The 20,120-nt window shown below is 40.4% G+C and overlaps 1 protein-coding gene across 1 annotated transcript in view; it reads left to right on the forward strand.

Annotated features, from left to right (window-relative positions):
• Positions 1–11,861: 11,861 nt before the first annotated feature.
• The window catches only part of GRIN3B (glutamate ionotropic receptor NMDA type subunit 3B), a 34,475-nt gene continuing 26,216 nt past the window's right edge, over positions 11,862–20,120 (forward strand). The window contains exons 1-2 of the mRNA XM_018559519.1: positions 11,862–12,442; positions 12,945–13,992. Coding sequence (XP_018415021.1) covers positions 11,862–12,442; positions 12,945–13,992 — 1,629 coding nt within the window. The remainder of the gene's footprint in view (positions 12,443–12,944; positions 13,993–20,120) is intronic.

Here is a 20,120-nt window from a genome sequence, read left to right on the forward strand (position 1 = left end):
AAACTGAAGCTTTTCTTTACCCATAAATGGATTTTCTTTTCATACATTTTTAATTGTGATGCCTTTTGCTTCGGTTTTAACTATATTGTGGCCCACAATACAGACATGCCAAGATGTACTCTTTTTTTTTCTCACTTGCCTGGTCACTAGTGTTATTGTCAGGGTGCACACAGCTGCTCACATTAAGGAGATGTAATGCTGCAGAGGAGATTGACAAGCCTGCTAGCTGTGTTGTTATCCACTTGTTGGTCAAGATGCTACTCTTTTAAAAAAACAGCAGCCAAAAAAAAGTTGTTTTACTTTAAAGCGTATCTAAACTTTAGAACAAAAATGTCAAATAATTCTGATTTAACAAATGCAACAAGAACAAGAGAACGAGATGGACTCACCTAATTTTTAAGAGATATGCCTATCTCTGGGCAAGCAGATCATTAGAAAATTTGAAGGAATAAAGAGATGGCCTCTAGGCCAGCTATTTGTGCTATTTCCTATTTGTGCTGGTCAGTACTGCAGCTGAGGACTAGATTTTACTTAAAGCAGAACTCCAGGGAAAATTATTATTAACCCTTGGAGTGGGGCTACCCCCGCATTGCAAGGCTTAGCTGCTCATTTTGGTCTATGGCTGAAAATAACAAAGTTATATTCACCCAATCCTCAGAGCCAGCCAGCTGTAACAGCACTCCCTCCTGCTTGCCTTCTCTTCCACTGCAGCAATGGAATGTCCCTCGGCCTCCTCGTGTTCTATACACTGTGTATAGAATGTGATAATTTACAGGACCTTAGACCGCTGCAGAGGAGGGGGAGAGAGGCTTCAGGGACCAGTCGAAGAACAAGTCGGCTCAGGATCAGGTGACTATAATTGTTTTATTTTCCTGAGCACTTAACCCTTGCAGTGCAGAGGTAGCCTCTAAATTAATAATAATTTTCCCTGGAGTTCTTCTTTAAAGTGTATATAAACCCTAACAATGAACTTCAATTAAAGTAAATAAAAACCGATCCTGTGTTGCAGTGTTATCTCAAGTAGTATTATCAGCCCTGCCCAGTTTACCTGTGTAAACTACAAAACATATGCTTCCTATTCTACTGAGATGAGGAAAGGGCTCACCCTGTGTTCTGTATTCCAAACACACTGCCTGTCTTCGAGTGACAATATTTCTCCTCCCTATAAACAAAGTACAGCATGTGAGCACTTTTTCCCTACTACAGGCAGGGCATTATTGGTAGGATCACCAGGTGAATAAAGTAAAAAAAAAAACAGAAAAAAGAAAACTAAGGACTGGTAAGCTGCAAAATCCATGGCTTTTGAACAGATCATTTTAAAGAAAAGGGATCACATCTCAAAAAATTTCCTTGATTTTAAACATGTTTGAAAAGTGTATAAAACTACTTCTGACACTCGTGCATACCTTTTAGTCCCTGGGTATTAAATATAAAAATTTCGTACAATCTGCCCATCTTGGACAGGCAGATTGTACTTGCGATCATAGCAAGCCCTCCCTGCTAAGGAGCGGGCTTCCGATGATTGCAGTGCTGAGCGGGCAGTGTGCGCTTGCACACACCGGCCCGTGCGGCATTCGTCTTCCGAGCACGCCACCAACCCGCCGAAAATGGGACGATTTCCGGCAAGTTTTCCAGCGTGCTCAGAAGACAAAAGTCGTGCGACCTTACAGTGGAAGCGGTCGCACGCTGCCCATACACCTGTCGATTATCATACGATCGCGGGATCACCCGCGATTATCGTACGATAATCGGCAGGTGTATCGGCACCTTAGGGATCAGGATGTATGTGGGCAGTCTTCTCTACAAGTTCCTGATTAGTGAGCCACATACTGTAATGCAGCTGGACATCTACATACAAAGCAGATGGCTCAAGGGTTGGTTTTCATTGCTGCATTATTAATTCAATCATAAAACATAAACAGTTCAATTTTTTACACAGGTGACCCAGCTACCCACATATTATCAACACAGCTGCTCAACTACTAATCATTCAGGCCAGAGACACATGGGTGCTTGTAGTACTGATTCTGTTCACTTTCTTTAGGATTTCATTTTGGTAGTTTGAAATATGTGATGTGCTGTAACTAAAAGAGGCATTTACTTTAAAAGTTGGCATTTGTTACAAGTGTTTGGGGCATCATAAAGTCTGCATAAAGCCCAATAAATCTTGCAAACATGAAAACTTGCACATTGCGGCTTATCCCAAGTAGGCCATCTATCAATAACACCAGTGGCGAAGCTAATAACCAAAGGGCCCTGGTGCAAGATTTTATCTTGGGCCCCTTTATCTCGGTTCTCCTGCACATGCGATTTGCACCATCCAGATACCGACCGACATCTGTACCCAGCTGCTACATCCTCCCGCCCCCCCGCGCTCGGACTTACCCAGCCATGGAGTTGTGTGCGCTCACTGCAGGGTGCGGGGCTTGTGGCAAACACGCCTCCTGTGACTCACCTCCCCATAGTTCCGCCACTGAATAACACAAGGCTTTCAGTGGCCATACTTCCTCATATTCAGATATCTGAAGTTCCAGTTTTTTTATTTGGCCAAGACATAGTGATGGCCTTCAATTTTGTACTCATTGAATGCGTCCTTCTCATTCTTTGGCATGAAAACATGCACATTGTGGCTCATTCCAGGTAGACCATGTACCAATAACACAAGGATTTCAGCTACCATAATTCCTCATATCAAAATGACTAAAACTCCAGTTTTTTTATTTGGCCAAGCAATGGCTTTTAGTATGGCACTTATTGAATGCATCCTTCTCATTCATTGCGGCTTATCCCAGATAGACCATCTATTGACAACACAAGACTTTCAATGACCATAATTCCTCATATTCAGATGACTAAAGTTCCAGTTTTTTATGTCGCCAAGGCAGAACAATGGCCATCATTATGGTATTCATTGAATGCACCCTTCTCATTATTTGGCATGAAAACATGCACATTGTAGCTCACCCAGGTAGACTATCAACCAATAACACAACACTATTTTTTTACATGGAAACTTGCATATAGATTCTGATTCACCGGTTGCTGGCCCTCACCACTTATCAAACAGACATGACAAAACGTTTTAAATGGTATAGTTGAATAAAAGAAGTATAGTGTTAGGGTTTACATACACTTCAATGTTTCCAGGCCTTCTCTATAACATTACATTCCACCCACTTCCTGCACATCACCTGTCTAAACTCTTTATATACAAACGAGTGAGTGAGGTTCAGTGGTCAATAGTAAATAATTCTGGTTTTGGAGGCCAGCCGTATGTAATGCACAGTTCAAAGGTCAGTAGTAACGCAGAGTTCAAAGGTCAGTAGTAAGTAACAAAGAGTTCAGTGGTCTATAGCACAAGGGTCAGGAGTGATTATCACAGAGTGCAGTGGTAAGAAGTATGTAACACAGAGTGCAAGGGTCAGAAGTAAGTGATGAAGAGGTCATTAGTAAATAATGCAGAGCTCAGAGATCAGTAGTAAATACAGGAGAGTTCAGAGGTTAGTAGTACAGTATGAAATGCAGAGTACAGGAGTCAGTATTAGGTAACACCAAGTGAAGAGGTCAATAGAAAGTAGTACAGAGGTCAGTGCCACAGCACAAATTCCCCCCTCCCTCTGTAGAATTCACTCACCAGACTTCAGATACAGCAGCCCCCAGCAGAGTGAAAGAAACTCTCCCAGGTTTCATCTTAGTTGTGCTATGAGTGAGGAGGAGCCTAAAGACTGCCTTGGCTCTCCATTCACATTGCCACTAAGAGGGCTGAGAGGTGGTGGGTAGGATCAGAAACTGGCAGCACAGTGGGCTCACTATCTATCCATCACATAACTGCATTTGACGGGTAGATTGTGATTCACCGGTTGCCAGCCCTCACCTTAGTGCATTGAGCTGCAATTTAAAAAAAATAGGATAAAATAAACAAAACATGTATTATTGTTTTAGATAGAATAGTGAAGGGTTAGAGCCTTTGTCAGGTTTTTATTGCTGCCTTCTTCCCCTCAGTCTGAGGACAGGAAATGACGAGATGGGAAATCGTTCCACTGGAGCCACAGACAAAACCATGTTTTAGGTAGAGTGGGAATGGTTTAGAACTTCCTGTCCCAGCACCACTGCTTCCCCCATTTGTTGTACGGACATCACAATGAAAGGAAGTGTAATGAGGTCACAGACAGAAAAAAGAACCTTGAATAAATTTTAATCCTTCCTATCTATTCCCTTCCTTCCCTGTCTATTCAAAGCCAAAAAACAAGCATGGGGTCCCTTCTGAGTCTTTTAAAATTACCCAATGACCTTGAATAAGTTATCTGGATAAAACTAAACAGTGTAAAACCGATGTACATTACTCAGTATCAATTAGAAAATATTTGAGGTTATTAAGCCTCCTTGTGTCTCTAGGGTGGCAGTTTAAACTAACTGCAGGTATAACCCTCTACTTTACACTTCAGGGGTTGTACAGCCACCAGGTTAACACAAGATGCTTTTAAATGGACATACAAACATATACGTGGCCTCAAAGGGACAAGGCAACAAGAGTCTGTTTTCTTAGCTTTTTATTTACATGGATTACACTTGGCTGGAACCTGGTTACAAAATGTAGAGAAACACTGCCAATGGCATATACATTTTAAGAACACCAGCCCATCTCTTCAATAGATTTTTCCATAGGAAGATCAATGATCCCATTCTGGATCTATATCACACCAGGCAGTTATTACACATCACAAATATTACCCGATATCATGTACAGAATTTAAAAAAAACGATAGTATTTCATTAGAATTATGAATCAGATAACAGTGTGTTGATGAAAATCAGAAATGACTCCTTTATCCAGAAAAAAAATAATAATTTTTCCCCTAAAATGTATGTTGTACCCAAGGGCGTAACTAGAAATCACAGGGCCTCATTGCAAAATTTTGTATGGGGGCCTGTGATTTCTAGTTACGCCCCTTGCAGAGCCCGCCTGATATCCCAAACAGCCCACCTGAGAGTGACCCTGCGGAGCCCACTATAGACTATCTATGGTGGGCTCTGCAGGGTTCCAGGTGGGCTGGTCAAACCCCTGCACACCTCTTACCTGTCAGCCCCGATCCGCTGTCCGCCTCCTCCTCCTCCACAGTCCCTGGCAGGCCCCGCCTCCTCCCCCACTGCGATGCCAGGCCCAGCCTCCTCCTCCGCAGCTGGTGGCTGTCGCTGACTCAGCTGCGGCTGTGAGGAGGAATCAGTACTCAGATCATTGACAGCGGCACGTTCCTCCTCGCAGCCGCCAGTGACAGCCAGTAGCCTGCAATGCCATAGCGACCCAGGCCGCCCGCACGGCATCAGGGGGACCCCTTTGTTCCTCGTCCTGGCCGGGCCCCCCTGTGCCCCACCTGGGTCTCAATGGCGATTGTTGCCTCTGGGTCACTATGGTGATTGTTCCGCCACTAGCTGTACCATATTTCTATCATCGTGTCAAAAGATTCTCTCTCTAGTGGCTGTATGCCAACACAAGAACTTTGTTTTGCTGATCAACAACTGCAAAGATAAAATACCGCACATACATCAGTCATATATGAAACAGTGTTGATCAATGCTGTGTGTTTGGTGCCCTCTGGTGGCAGATAATGTAGTCTTATGGGTGAAAAGTCGCAAGCAAATGGTATCTTCCACAACATTTTGACTGTGATATTTGTGTAAGGAGTGTGTGTACTTCACAGCAGCTCTGTTTACTAGAGGAACAGCCTTACTGCTGTTATAGTAGCCAGTGAGAATTCTCCATCGGATTTCTGTCTGCCAATCATAGTAGGATATGAGAGACTAGGTGCACTTCAATGCCTTCAAATTGGAGGGTGATGGAAGGTGGATCATTGAATCATTATTTCAGGGTTTACTTTTAAGTAATTTAATATTACTTTGACATTTTTGCATGCTCGTTCTTGGACATTTTTTTATTGTACTAAATCTAGAGATTTAAAGATTAGCCACCAGAGGCAGAGTAGATTAATTACTATGATCATTCATCCTCTCTACTTAACAGCTGTTGAAATGAATTAGTCAGCTGACATATAGACCTCCATTGTAAAAACGGGCAATAAGGCACAACCATTGTGTAACACCAAAAAACATGAAACAACGCTTATATTGATAGTGCATAAATATGCTGCCCCATGTATTCTATCCCCAAATTATAAATAAAAACAGAAAATTACAAATAGAAAAAGCATTTCTAAAATCTTATACTTTCATAGGATTAGTTACACTAGATAGATCTGTTGAAAAGACGGAAAGTGTTTGCACTTTAGAATGTCATATCACAAGTCAATTGAAATGGAATGAGTTGTTTCAAATACAAGGTATAATACTCAGCATAAGTGAAGCTAAAATCAAGCAGCAGTAACTATGTGATATTATTAACGTAAGTTATTATAATGGAGAACACAGTCATCATTACAATCATGCTTATAGTCAAAAGACAGCACATCAGAGAACTGTGGGACATGCTAAACGGTGTCCACCAGTAATTATGAGGGTGGCAGTCTCAATTCCCACCACTGCCACCAATATATGATATCTTTAGTATAACATTTCACTGCTGCCATCGGAATGTGTCAATTTAAGCTTTCAGCCTTACCCTGCACAGAGAATTTCCAGCTAAGGACCAGCACACTAAGAGTGATCATCATTTGAGTCGGTTAACTCCTCAGCTAACCCCTAACGCCTTCAACATGTTATAACGGAACACACACCATTCACAGCATCTATTGTAGAAATTCTAGCCCTTAAGAAATGTCTGTGATACCCACTGCCACGCCAGACAGGAAGGTGACAAAGTTCGAAATATGGTAGCTTTCTTTCAAAGAGGCAGGAATTATTTTATTTTATTTTATTTGAGAGATTTAATTTAACAATTTTAAAATGTTGTTTTAATGAAAAGAAAAAGAAAATGGTTATTACAAAACAAACAACAGTATCAGTAACGGGATTAAAAGTGAAAAGTACTTAGCAAAGCTTGCTTGGTCTTTGGTTACGTCAGAGGCCAATCTGCTGCAGTCCAATCTTATGTAGTAAGGTCATCAGCTCTGATCAATGAGCCCTAAGCAATCCTTCATTAATTCAATGGAATTCAATGGAAACTTAAGAGCTGAAGCTGCCATTTGCAGCAGCTTTTTGTTGACCCTCCAGTGGGTGCCTTGCTAGCACCTGACTGGGTGAAGGCCAACCTTGGGGGGTTATATGAAATGTGCCGTTTGTTTTGTCTGCCCACAGATAGAAGACCCAAATCTGATTGTTTGTTGAAAATTGAGAGTGGCACTGTGTTTCATACATATCCCCATTCTCCTCACTCAATTTGGGGTTTGTCAGACCCCATTATCGTCCTAATATTCACTGACTGAGTTCAGCCTTGCTCCATGAATGGAATTATTAGTATCATAGGATAGGAGGGTAAGCGTTCTCAGTCGCACATGAGAATGGAGGAAAAGAACCAGTGATAGGCAGTGCTGAGTCAGCAAACATACAGTTGTAATGCACAGGAAGCAAATTGCAGAGACATAGCAAGAGAATAGAAGGGTGCAGGACGAAACACTCAGTCACAGACTGCCTGGCCAATCATAGCCCTTAACACAGCACAGCTTTCAAAATTCAAGGAAAAGACAGCAGGCAACAATGCATGCACTACTTTTTTCCCCACAACTCAACACATGCCCACTGTTCAAATGAGCGTAATGTGATAGCGTGTGATAAATGCATGGATCATGGATGTGTTTAATGCACTGCTATGGTGTGAACAAGCCCTTAAATCGGGCATACCAGAAATGACATGTGAAACCCCTATCCCCATTGCTATATTACAATCTCTATTATACACCCTGAATAACTCATTATTAACCCCAGATCTAATGCATGGGTGTGGTATCTTTTTCTTTGTTCTTCAACATTTTCAGCAGATATTTTTATTTATTCAAAAAGAGTATACTGTAACAATTGAAATAAAACAAAAAAAAGGTTTACAGTAATGTTTATAAAAGTCCAAATCCACATTTCAAACTTCAAGAGTGGATTGTAATAAAGTGTATGTCGTGGCAAAATAAAAGAAAACATATGCAGTACATATATACAATACAAGCACTTTTCCCCGTGCTTCATCCCTGTAAAGACCCTACAAGTACAGAAAATTCATGTTGATCTGACAACAATTAGTTTTTTTTTTGGCAGAGTGGTGCGAGTCCAGCCCAGTGTCTTTTCCTAAACTACTCAGACCTTCTCACTCACAGATCTCCACAACATAAAGGCTGATCATTCTGTAAGATAAGCACTGGAAGGACTAATTACTCTCCTTGAGATACCACAGTAAGTGAGCACAAGAGACAGGACAGTCCTGAACCCCTGATATGATCAATAAGTATTCCACTTATTAAACAGATATAACAAAAAACGGTCAGTGGTTTATTTAACTGGATAAAAGGAAGCAAATAAAAGAAGTTCATGGTTAGGGTTTACATGCACTTTAACCAATAAATCCATTCAATTTCTTTTTGCTTGAGTGTGAATTCCCTGTTACCACATTTTTATTTGGGTGCATGATCAATGATACACTATTTTAGCTGAGATTTGGAGGATGATATACTAAAGGAGTTGAGGATCAATAAACTTGTAAATATTCACTCCAATTATCCAATCATCTGAAAAGCAAATGTCTGTTCACTTTGAATCCCCAGTCATGTGCAGGTGCTTTTCACGCTATTGGATAATTGAAGCTCATGTTCACACAATTTTTGGAGTGAACCTGCTCAACTCCTTGAGGGCTCATTTACATCTTTGCAATGCATTAATGCAAGTTATGTCATAAGTTAATGTGAGTTGCCTTTGAAATAAATGGACTGCCAATGGACCCTAACATGCTTAAAAACACACATGCAATGCACGGCAATGCAGGTGCATGACCCTGGTGCATTGGGATGCTATCCAAAATGAAGGGCACAGCAATGCATATGCATTATCGCGCACTGCAGAAATGTGCAACTCGGAAGTGTGAATTCGACTCAACTGTGTGAGCATTCTAACTAAAATGGAAGTAAGGGTTAATCTCTCTGAGACCTGGATAGCAGTAAACATCTAACAAAGGTTCTTATCTTTCCCCCCACTCTATCCAAAAATTGAAAAAAAACGTTGGGCTGGACTCACACTTCAAGGCTTGCTAAACAGAATACATTTGATAACACTTAATGGATTTTGAATCAGTACACATAATCAGTCATTGACAGTACATAAGGATAAGAAGATGTACAAACAAAATATATTCCAAGCAAGCAACGATAATGTAAACTGCTGTTTCTTCTTGATATATGGGCTCATTATTTTTCATGACAATGTTAACTCTCTTGTACCCAGAGTGGGGAATATTTGAAATCAAAGATATGTAGATGACTAGTTATAAGTTATTCACCAATAACGTTAAGCAGATGAATAGATCTAATTTACTCACAAATAACTAATTGCTCAGGTGCTCACAAAGGAAAACTATTAAAACAAACCTGCAAGTCATGTAACAAATTTCAGCATCAATGAACCTTGTCAGCAAGAACTAGAGGTCAATAACGAAGGGCATATGACCATGAAAAATGCTCATTAGAGAACATACACATTTTCAGTACCTAGGACACCAACCATTCAAGGAAAGAATGCTGGGAACTGCAACAATCAGGATGTTTCAGCGTCCATCAATTTCAGCATGATATCTACCTGTATATGGCCCACCTTACAGATTCTTTAGAAAATTCTGTATAGGGCCATTTTCTTTAGAAATGATTAGAAAGGATAAGCATACTTTCATATAAAGTAAACATATTCATCGTTCCACAATGAAGGGTAAACCCACCCTTCCCCAACTCAGATACATATTAACCTTAACCCATGGCCTTGACCTTCCACTATGTTTGCAACCTGTGGCTTACAGCTGGTTGAGCCTGCACAGTGTGTCCTCATACACTTCTACAGGAGTGGTCTCAGCATGTTAGCATAGAAGTGGTTGTTAGTGGTAACATAAAACATTGGGAAGAAATTCAGGAAGTCATAATCAAATCAGTTATTATCTTTTAAAGACTGTGTTAGGATACTGTATTGGTTGTACGGTTTATTCTTCAACACAGGTGTTCTTTAAAGTGTTTCTAAATCCCCCAAAAGTGTCATATATTGCAGCTTACTGGTATTTACTGGTATTTAGATGTAGTGTCTGCATTAGTTTTCTTTTTATGGGCCTTTTATCCTTTAGTTTCACCTGTCAACACACTTCCTGGCCTTGGGTGGCTATGCTTACTTCTCCACAGTATCTAAGGAGGTAGCCATGGTTTTCATACATGCTGGACTTCAAACATTGTATGTCACCTTGCTATTATCTTACAAAAGGGTCCCTTGCAGACCTGAAACGTTTGTAGATACTATATGACTCCTTATCTTTTTTTATGTGACCACTTTTGCATTTTTACCTCAATAGATTTGTGAGGTACATGGGTCGTGTGCTGCCTATGTCTTCTAATTGAGCTATAACACTGTGTCATTGTAGGCCAAACACCCCATTCATGAGCTTATAGGTATGATGCTGAACCTATGGACCTTTTTTGGCCTTGTTTACTAGGGATGCACCGATACCAAGTACCGTACTCGGTACAAGTATAAGTACTGATACTTTTCCCGCTCCAAGACTACACTGGAGAAAAATGTAAAAATTAGGAGGCAGCTGTCATTTGTAAGGAAGGAGCACACGGAGCTCCTGGGATTTGTATATCTCTGTTTTAATGTATGTTTTGTTTTTATAAATATAAATAAAGGGATGCACCGATACCAGTTTTGCGAGTACAAGTACTGATACTTGCCCAAGTCCTCACAGATACAAGTACTGATACATTTTTGTTTATTGTTATGTGACAGTTTTTCTAAAATAATACAGACTAATGATTTCCGGACAGTGGTGGAGCGCGAGACCCAGGTCCCAGCTGTACCCGCTGTAACCTTGGTAGTTCTCATGAAAATGCCAAGTATCGACACTGGTATCTGAAAAGTATCTGTGCATCCCTATTGTTTACCTTTGTTCGTCTCTATTATATGAGAGATGATGGCATTTGTAGTTTATACACATAAGATAACGCTGCTTTATGCTTCCAGGTCAGATCACAGTAAGTGACAAGGACATTTTATTTTGGGCAAGATCAAACAGTATTTACTGTACTTGCTAAAAATGTTCTTAGCCGGAAAATAGGAAGCAACCACATCTAAGAACTGGAAAGCTGCAATATATAAAATTTTTGTTCTTGGGTTTAATTATCCTTTAAGCAATGCAGCCTGGTCCAGAACCTCACCCAGTCTGACAATGGCCCATAATGGAGAAGCAAAACGATAAGGACTTCCCTTTGCTCTCCTCTCCTGTAAGCATGATCACTGTAACTGACAGCACTGTGCAAAGCATTAAAGCTCAAACTGACTTGCAGTGATTCCCCTTCCTCTGTGTATGCTGTGTATAAGAATAAATGAAGCTACTATCAAACAGATACCTATGTTAGATGCATGTAAAAATTACATTTGTTGTTTAATTAATTCATACCTGTGTTACATTATGTTTTTAATATTTGTCTGGAGTTCAGCTGTAAGTTGTCTTTTGTATAAATATGCATATACTTTTGAGCATGGCTTAACCCTAACCACATGTTAAAGCTCACATATTCCTGAGCTTTTTATTTAGAAACCATGGGCTTAGACTTGTATTTCATCTTTGCGTTGTAATTGCTTCAGTGATTTCTATACTATAGACAGCTTGTACATTATATCTACAATATCTAAACAGCATTTTGGTGCTTCATTCTTTTTAGAACCCTTTTCACCTGCGAATGGATATGAGAAGTTCAGTGGATTCTCTAATGGAAATCTTCAATAGTGTCTTACAGAACAACAGCTGGGAGGAACTAACTGTTATCACGTGCCACCCATGGGAAAGCCCCATCATACTTGACTATTTGACAACTAATACAAGCATAGAGACACATGAGATCCTTGACATTCATCCACTTGATGATGCTGATGTGGGAACTTACCTTCATCGTCACTTTGATACCATAAAGAATCGCCAATTACCTTTGCTTTTGCATGGGTGTGATGCCCAGCGATCTTCCTTGGTGTTTCAAGCAGCAAAAGACTATGGTCTGGAACCACCAGAGTTTCACTGGCTGGTTGGACAACCACTTAATGTGGAAGAGATGCAGACAGATGGCTTGCCCCCTGGTTTGTTGGCTTATGGAGAAGTCAGCCAACCAAGTTTGGAAACATTCTTAAGAGATGCGGTGGGGCTAGTAACTAAGGCAATCTCCAGAGCAGTCCAAATAAGACCAGATCTTGCCCTTATTCAAACCATGGTAAACTGCAATGATAAACAGACATCACAAAATGAGTCTTCTGGCATGTACCTTTCCAGGTGAGATACTGTAATTACTAACATTTAAATTGCAGATATCTGATGCAATAATTAATGATTTATTCTTTTATATTTAATCTTTCTAAAAAGAAGGGGTGCTTCCTTTGTGAACAGAGGACCGTATGAAACCAATGACTATGCAGTCATATGTACAAATGCAAACTACTGTCATTATTTCTAACATTTAAACACAAATCCTATGCAATTAACTAACATTTAACATTTGTTTAGACCTCTTTGCTTCTATTAGCTATTTTACACTTTAGTTTTTAGTGTCTACTACGTTTTCTTTGCCTTTTAACCTATATATGATTTTCTTTTTATTGTGCCTCCTAAATTTTGTTTCTCTGTCAACTAATATATGCTTCCTTATATACAAATGAGCATTCTATTGTACCATTCCCAATACACCAAATGAAAATTGTTCTTCTAAAGTATACTAACTAGAAAATGCTTAATTTGGAGAAAAAAAGCTAGTTTTAACATTCTCCATTCATTACAGGTATTTATCCAACACATCATTCTCTGGACAAACAGGACATATCTATGTAACAGACAATAATTTGGTCCACACTGACCACCACTACAAGATTTGGAGCCTCGTGCGTGACTCTGTAGGGCATCCAACATGGGTTACTGTGGGTGGCTGGCATGAAGGCAAAATGGAGGTGGAGGAAGGTTTGTGGCAAAATCGAATAAAAAAACGTGAACCAGTGTTAGTAGTGACTCCACGTACTAAACTTCGAGTGGTAACTCTGGTGGAACATCCTTTTGTTTTCACACGAGAGGTTGATGCTGATGGCAGTTGCCCAGCTGGCCAAATGTGCTTGGATCCACGGACTAATAACTCTGCCTTATTAGATTTGCTGTTTCAACAGCTTAACTCACCAAATGGTTCTGTACCATTGAAATACAAAACATGTTGTTATGGTTACTGCATTGACCTATTAGAAAAATTATCTGAAGACCTTGGGTTTGATTTTGAACTGTATATTGTTGGAGATGGAAAATATGGTGGACGGAAGGGGGATCACTGGACAGGATTAGTTGGAGACTTGTTGAGTGGAGCAGCCCACATGGCTGTCACCTCCTTTAGCATCAACTCAGCTCGAAGCACTGTAATTGAGTTCACCAGCCCTTTTTACTCAACGAGTCTTGGTATCCTGGTGAGGATGCGAGACACTGCCTCCCCTATTGGAGCCTTTATGTGGCCGCTACACTGGTCTATGTGGTTGGGTATATTTGTGGCATTGCACATCACAGCGTTGTTTCTCACAGTCTATGAATGGAAAAGTCCATTTGGCATGACCCCACATGGACGTAATCGTATAAAGATCTTCTCTTATTCTTCTGCCCTCAACTTATGTTATGCTATTCTCTTTGGGAGGACAGTCTCAAGTAAAACACCCAAATGTTGCACAGGCAGAGTTCTTATGAACCTTTGGGCTATTTTCTGCTTACTTGTCTTGTCAAGTTATACTGCAAACCTTGCAGCAGTCATGGTAGGAGAGAAGACCTTTGAAGTTTTGTCTGGAATCCATGATCCAAAGGTAGGTAATCCATATACACTATATACACTATAAGTGATAATGCCACATATATAGTCCAAGCTATTCTTTTCCACTTTTACTGTTTACATTTTATCTGTATTTCAGGGCTAATAATGCTTATATCTTGTTGGGACATGTAAACCCCTTTACTAGCTGTATGGCTGAAAACAGATGTCTCTAAGATCTGCTTTTTCTTAACATGATAATTTTTGCCTTATATTGCCAATAGGGAGTAGACATCTCCTGTATTATTTTTGGATAATCTCCCATTAGGATCTTGCCTCCTGCCACAGTTCTACTAGCCATGCCATTCTATAAATCACGTTGGATTACCATTTATTCCTATGGGAACTTTGATATAGTGCTTTAACCAAATTTCATGGTATCTGTTGTGAACATGGCATGGAGCTGGGAACGTGAGTGAAGGTTAGTCTGAAGAATTAAAGTATAAGCCACAGAGAAGTGGTTTTATATTTTCAGTTATACAACTAGGGACATGTTTTCTTAATTGGCATTTCTCCAGGCAGAAACTTTCCAATTAATTGAGATTTGTAAGGTGCCTATAAACATCAAATTAAGTTTTAAAAAGTCTCACTTTATTTCACTAAAACAAAGATAAAAACCAACCATATAAAAACATTAAAACAGTTGGTTCATTATAGCATGACATCAGAAACAAAGGTTATGAGTAATATAATAACTGTATAGGCACCCTGGGTCTTCTACTGCTCAGCAGATCAACAGATATAATAAAAATAAGTAACAACCACTGCTGATAAAGATTTTAAAAAATGGTGTGTCCTCAGTTAATGAGAGCTAATTAATGCAGTGGAACAGGAGAAGCTTTACTCCGTGTGTTTCCCAAATCTTACATCTGCTTTATCAGGAGATATATAGAGGCATGCCTACAACATAATTTGAAAGAAAGTAAATGCACAGTATTGACAATCCTATACATCAATAAATAATTTCTTAAAAAGCTTACATATGTCAAAAGAACCATGTGTATTGAACCAAAAGCCAAATAGCTTCTTGTGGAGCCCGCAGGGGGAACGTAAGAATTAAAGGAGCTACAGTAGATGATGCTACTCCTGTCATCTTTAACATCTACTGGGTGAGTCCTTTGCCATTCGTGGATGTTTTTTTTACATTTTTAACACTTTGAGACTTTAACAATATTAGTATTATTCACAAGCTTATGGTTGTGGATGACACAAGTACTGTCCCTAATTTGAAAAGTTCTTTATTAATAAATTAGTATATCACACAGTTTTTGACAAATCCTTTATTCATAAAAATACAAACAACAACAAAAAAGTCCCATGATGTAAATCCATCGTCAGTCACATTGTCCAGCAATGTAGATCCTCATCAATTATGATGCCTGCCACTCACCGACTCGACAAAAGAAAAAATCCCCACCGCCCACTACCACGTCCACACCCAACAAACTCCAGCCACAAGTGAGAGCTCTGCTCCGGGAAGGTAAACAAAGGGGCAGAGCAAATCGTGATGTCACCTGACTAACACTTACTGCAAGTGAGTGCTCTGCTGCAGAAAGTAAGCAAAGGGGCGTAGAAAATCCAGTGACGGCATGACTTACTCCACCCCTTTGTTTACATTCAGGAGCAGAGCTGTCACTTGTTTGTTCGGTGTGGACGTGGTGGCGGTGGGTGGGGATTTTTTCTTTGTTGGCGAGTGGTAGGCATCGTGATTGAGGAGGATCTATATCACTGGACAACATGATTGGCGATGGATTTACATCGTGGGACTTTTTTTTTTGGGGGGGGGGGGGGGAATGAAAAAAGGATGGCATTTTTGGCATGGAGTCCCCCCTAAGATTCCTACCAGACCTAAAGGGTCTGCTATGAATTGGGGGGGGAGCCGCACTGTATTTTTTTTGATTTTCACTTTAACAATACAATTCATTCCGACTGAAATTCGGACACGTTCGAATTTTCATTTTCAGAAAATTCAGATACTTTGTAATTCCTTATTGTTGCCATGCATTCAGAAATTTGGATGTATTCAAGTGACCGAATTTAAAGAAATTCTTCTGAATTTCAATTTGGAATGAAACAAAACTTTCATGTCTACAAACCACTTTGTTTTAAAACAACCAAACAGTTGATCAGGTAATATAAATGAAAATAATGCCGTGTTCTCCCTACTTCAAAAAAATCCTTTTTTTTTTATTCAACAAGTATAGTTTTTGTAAAAACGTTAATATATTTTCAATATTATATAGATTATTGAAGTATCTAAACCTAGTAGAGCTCCATTAACCCTTACATTCCCCCTGTGGGCTCCTGCCTTGGAGGTATCTGGCTTCTGGTTCAATACACATGGTTCTTACATATGGAAGCCCTTTGTCAATTCTGTACATTCACTTCCTTTCATATGAGGTTATAGACATGCCTCTAAACATCTCCTGATGAAGCAGATCGTCAAATCTGGCATATGCATTGGGTAAGGCCAGTTCTGTTATACTGCATCAGTTGCAATTAGGTCTTTTTATCTGAGAACACACAATTTGTTATTTGTATGGTGGCTGTCACTTATTTTAATTATATGTAATGATTTAGATGTAATAGTATAAACTGAGCAGTAGATGGCTCAGGGTGACTAATTAGGTTTTATATTACTTATAACCTTTATGACTGAGGTAGTTATACTTATTAATCTATTTTAGGTGAAATAAAATTAGACTTTGTATACATAATTCATTGTTTATTGACACCTTAAAAATCCCAATCAATTGTATATTTTCCATTTGTAGTTCAGCACGGAATGTGGTGCCTTGATTGCCCATCAGTCCAATAATTATCACTGTAACTATCTCTCTAGACAGGATGGATCTTCCATGCAGCCCTATATACCACCCAGTTATTTACAAACTTTGAGGAGCTGAAAGACCGTGTTAGTACCCTAGCATTCTGCATACCACCAGCTAACCACCAGCCCTGCTGCCACTTTTTACTAATTCAGAGGAACTACACTTTCTTATAAGCCAATGAGTAGTGCAACTCCTTTCCAGCTGGAAGGTGCCAGGAATCGTCAATTTAAACTTTAACCCAGGCTCTACTTTAGTCCATCCTGTTTAGTAAGAAGAGGAGGCCTCTCCCTGCTGGAGTGGTAGGCTATGAGGCTCAGAAGTTGGGACAGGCTACTGATTTGGTCATGTTGGTCCTGGCTGTAGAAAGCATTTCAAATCAAAACACCACTACAATTCCTTGTGCATTCTTGCTCGATTACAACACTGGTGTACAGTATACTTATAGACCGGTGTGTTTTATGGAGCTCTGTACAGTATATGGAACATAGTATAGTGTAAAGAGAGGGGCGGACTTACCGCCGGTGCATCCGTTGCCTCAGCCTACAGGGGGGCGCAGTATCCATTCCAACACAGCCCCGTGGCAGAGATGGGGGGGGCGGCCAAGAGGACTACAACTCCCAGTAATAATTTATACAGAAATGCAGATTAGTTCCATCAGCTATACAGGACTACCAACAACTCACAGAACATACAGGCACAGAGATTAAATCACTTACCTCATCTAACTGTCCTCCAGGCTTGAACACCATGCAGCAGGGGTGTGTATTCAGGAAGCCGAGGCCCCAGCGCTGCCTGTGGTACAATAAGACCCGGTGTGCGGCTCTCTGCCTCACTTGCAGAGCGGCCAAGCGGATGGCGCCCGGCGCCCCCCAACATTCGTTCCCCTGTCCTGCCACTGGTACTAGGGGGCCCCCCTCCTCCTCTCCTTGCGCGCTGGCTCGGTCCCACACCGGCGGTACTTCCGCCTCTGCCTTGCGCCCAACGCTGTTTGAAGGCGACCTTCCGGCAGCCGAGTCCACCTGCAATGGGAGAGGGGGGGAGGACGGAGGGGACGGGGGTCATTGCTGGTGCCGGACCGAATCTCACACTGATCACTAAATGTTTGTAAATAATTGAGGACTCTACATCACCTCCTGTTCATTCATGATTGTGGACATGGTAAACATACTCTGTTCTCATGTTATGAATGAACAGTAACACTCAGTATAGAAAGGGGACAGAAGAATGTGGAACTATGGTACTAAGTGTTAATGTGATACTGGGGGAAGACAAAGGAAAGCATCAGTAGAGAGGGGTGCTGAATGCAGAGAAGATTATAATCAACTCAACCTTGCTTGATAGAATGCTAACAAATGGCGAATTTTACAAGTCACATTTGCCTTAATGAAGGAGCCCTTTATAGCTCCAACACTTTCTTTGTTGTGGTTCTTCTCACACATTAAACTTAAACTTCCAGAGAAGGTGTACTGGTGACATATTCTGTGGCTGTAGAGGAGAAGCAGAGAATGTCGGAGTCCTGGAGGAGGGAAGTTTTACTACTGCAGCAATGGAGACAGATGAGAGGAGCAGTACAAGATGGTTCCTGGTGGAGAAGCAGCATGGGGTGGCTTCAGTGGTGGAGAAGAGCAGGATTACAGGGAAGCACTGCAGGCAAATGAGGAGTTATACAGAGCAGGGTACTAGTGGGGAATGAGTAGACTTGTGCGCCGTCAAAAAATTTGTTTCGTTTTGGAATATCCGTTATTTCGTATTTCGTAATTCGTGTCCGAAACTCAATTCGGATTCGTAAGAAATTCGAATTTTCATTCGTTTCGGCACATTTTCATAACTTTACGAACATTCGTTATGATAAAGTCAAAAAGCAAAAATACCTTTGTTAATATTGGAGTTGATGGTAGTTGTTTTTTTATACGAAATTCCGTTAGCGGATTTCTGATCCGAATTTCGTATTTCGTATTTAAAAAAAAAAACTACCATCAACTCCAATATATCAACAAAGGTATTTTGCTTTTTAACTTCAATATAACGAATGTTCGTAACGGAACGAAATTCCATCAACGGAATTTCGTATTTCCTGCCTGTATTGTAATGCAACCCTCAGCAGCAACGGATCCGTATTTCAGATTTCGGATTTTAAAAAAAATCTTGTCATGTTGTTCAATCTCATTTACAGGGGTAATATTAGTTCCCGTTTCAAAGAAATTCGGATCTGAAATTCCTTAACGGAATTTCGTATTTCGGATATAATTCGGAAACTGCAATTCGGATTTCGGATGCTTCCGAATTTACGAATTTCAGGAAAATTCGTACGAATTTCGATTCGTAACGAAACGAATCGCACATGTCTAGGAATGAGATGAACAGTACAGAGGAGATTAGAGTCACATGAGAAGTGCACTGGTGGTGGATGAGAGAAGCAGTATAGATAAGCATGGAAGGCAAATAAGTGGACCAGGGGGCAGGAGGATTGTGGCGCAATGGAGGCAGATGAAAGGAACAGTTCTTGATGTGCACTGGAGGAGAGAAGACAGATAGAGGGATCTGGTCACGGATGAGGGGAGCTGTATAGGAGTCACTGGAGGTGAACTAAAAAGCAGTATGCACTGAAGGTGATCGAGCAGAGTGTTACAGAAGGGGCACTTAAAGCGGAAGGAGTGGCACAGGAGTGGTGCTGGAAGCAGAACAGAGGAGTAGGAAAGGAGAGCACTGAGGGCAGAAGAGAGGAGCATTACAGAACAGGTATTTAAGGAAATATGGAGGGAGGAGGGGAACTGACAGCAAAAGAATCAAGGAGTACAGGAGTAGTGCTGAAAGCAGATAACAGAAGCAGTATTGGCAAGTGCTGTAGGCAGATGAGAGGAACAGTACAGGATGAGGAGGACAAGCAAAGCAGTACAAAAGGGCAATAAAACTAAATAGGAAGAAGAGTAAAGGGTAACCCAGCCTTATCTTAAAGTGTAGATCCACTTTTGCAGTCAAATTTGAGAAAAAAACACCTAAAAAAATAATGTTTAAAAATATATTTCTTACCTTATTATTTGGTGCATCAAGAAAAGCAGGCTTCTGTGTGCCAAATATTGCCACAATAAATTATCTGGCCCATAATGTATTTTATTGGAACCTCATACATGCAGGGGGGAGGTCTTAACCATAGTAAAGAAAGAAAGTAAAGTATATACCAAACCACTACACATTACACTTTAAAATGATTACCATGTCTATGGCCAACATTATCCTATTACCACATTTACCTCTGCCTTTACTTCCTTTACATGTATATTTTGTATTACTG

Source organism: Nanorana parkeri, unplaced genomic scaffold, assembly GCF_000935625.1.
Source record: "Nanorana parkeri isolate BGI_ZX_2015 unplaced genomic scaffold, ASM93562v1 scaffold401, whole genome shotgun sequence".
Lineage (NCBI taxonomy): Eukaryota > Metazoa > Chordata > Amphibia > Anura > Dicroglossidae > Nanorana > Nanorana parkeri.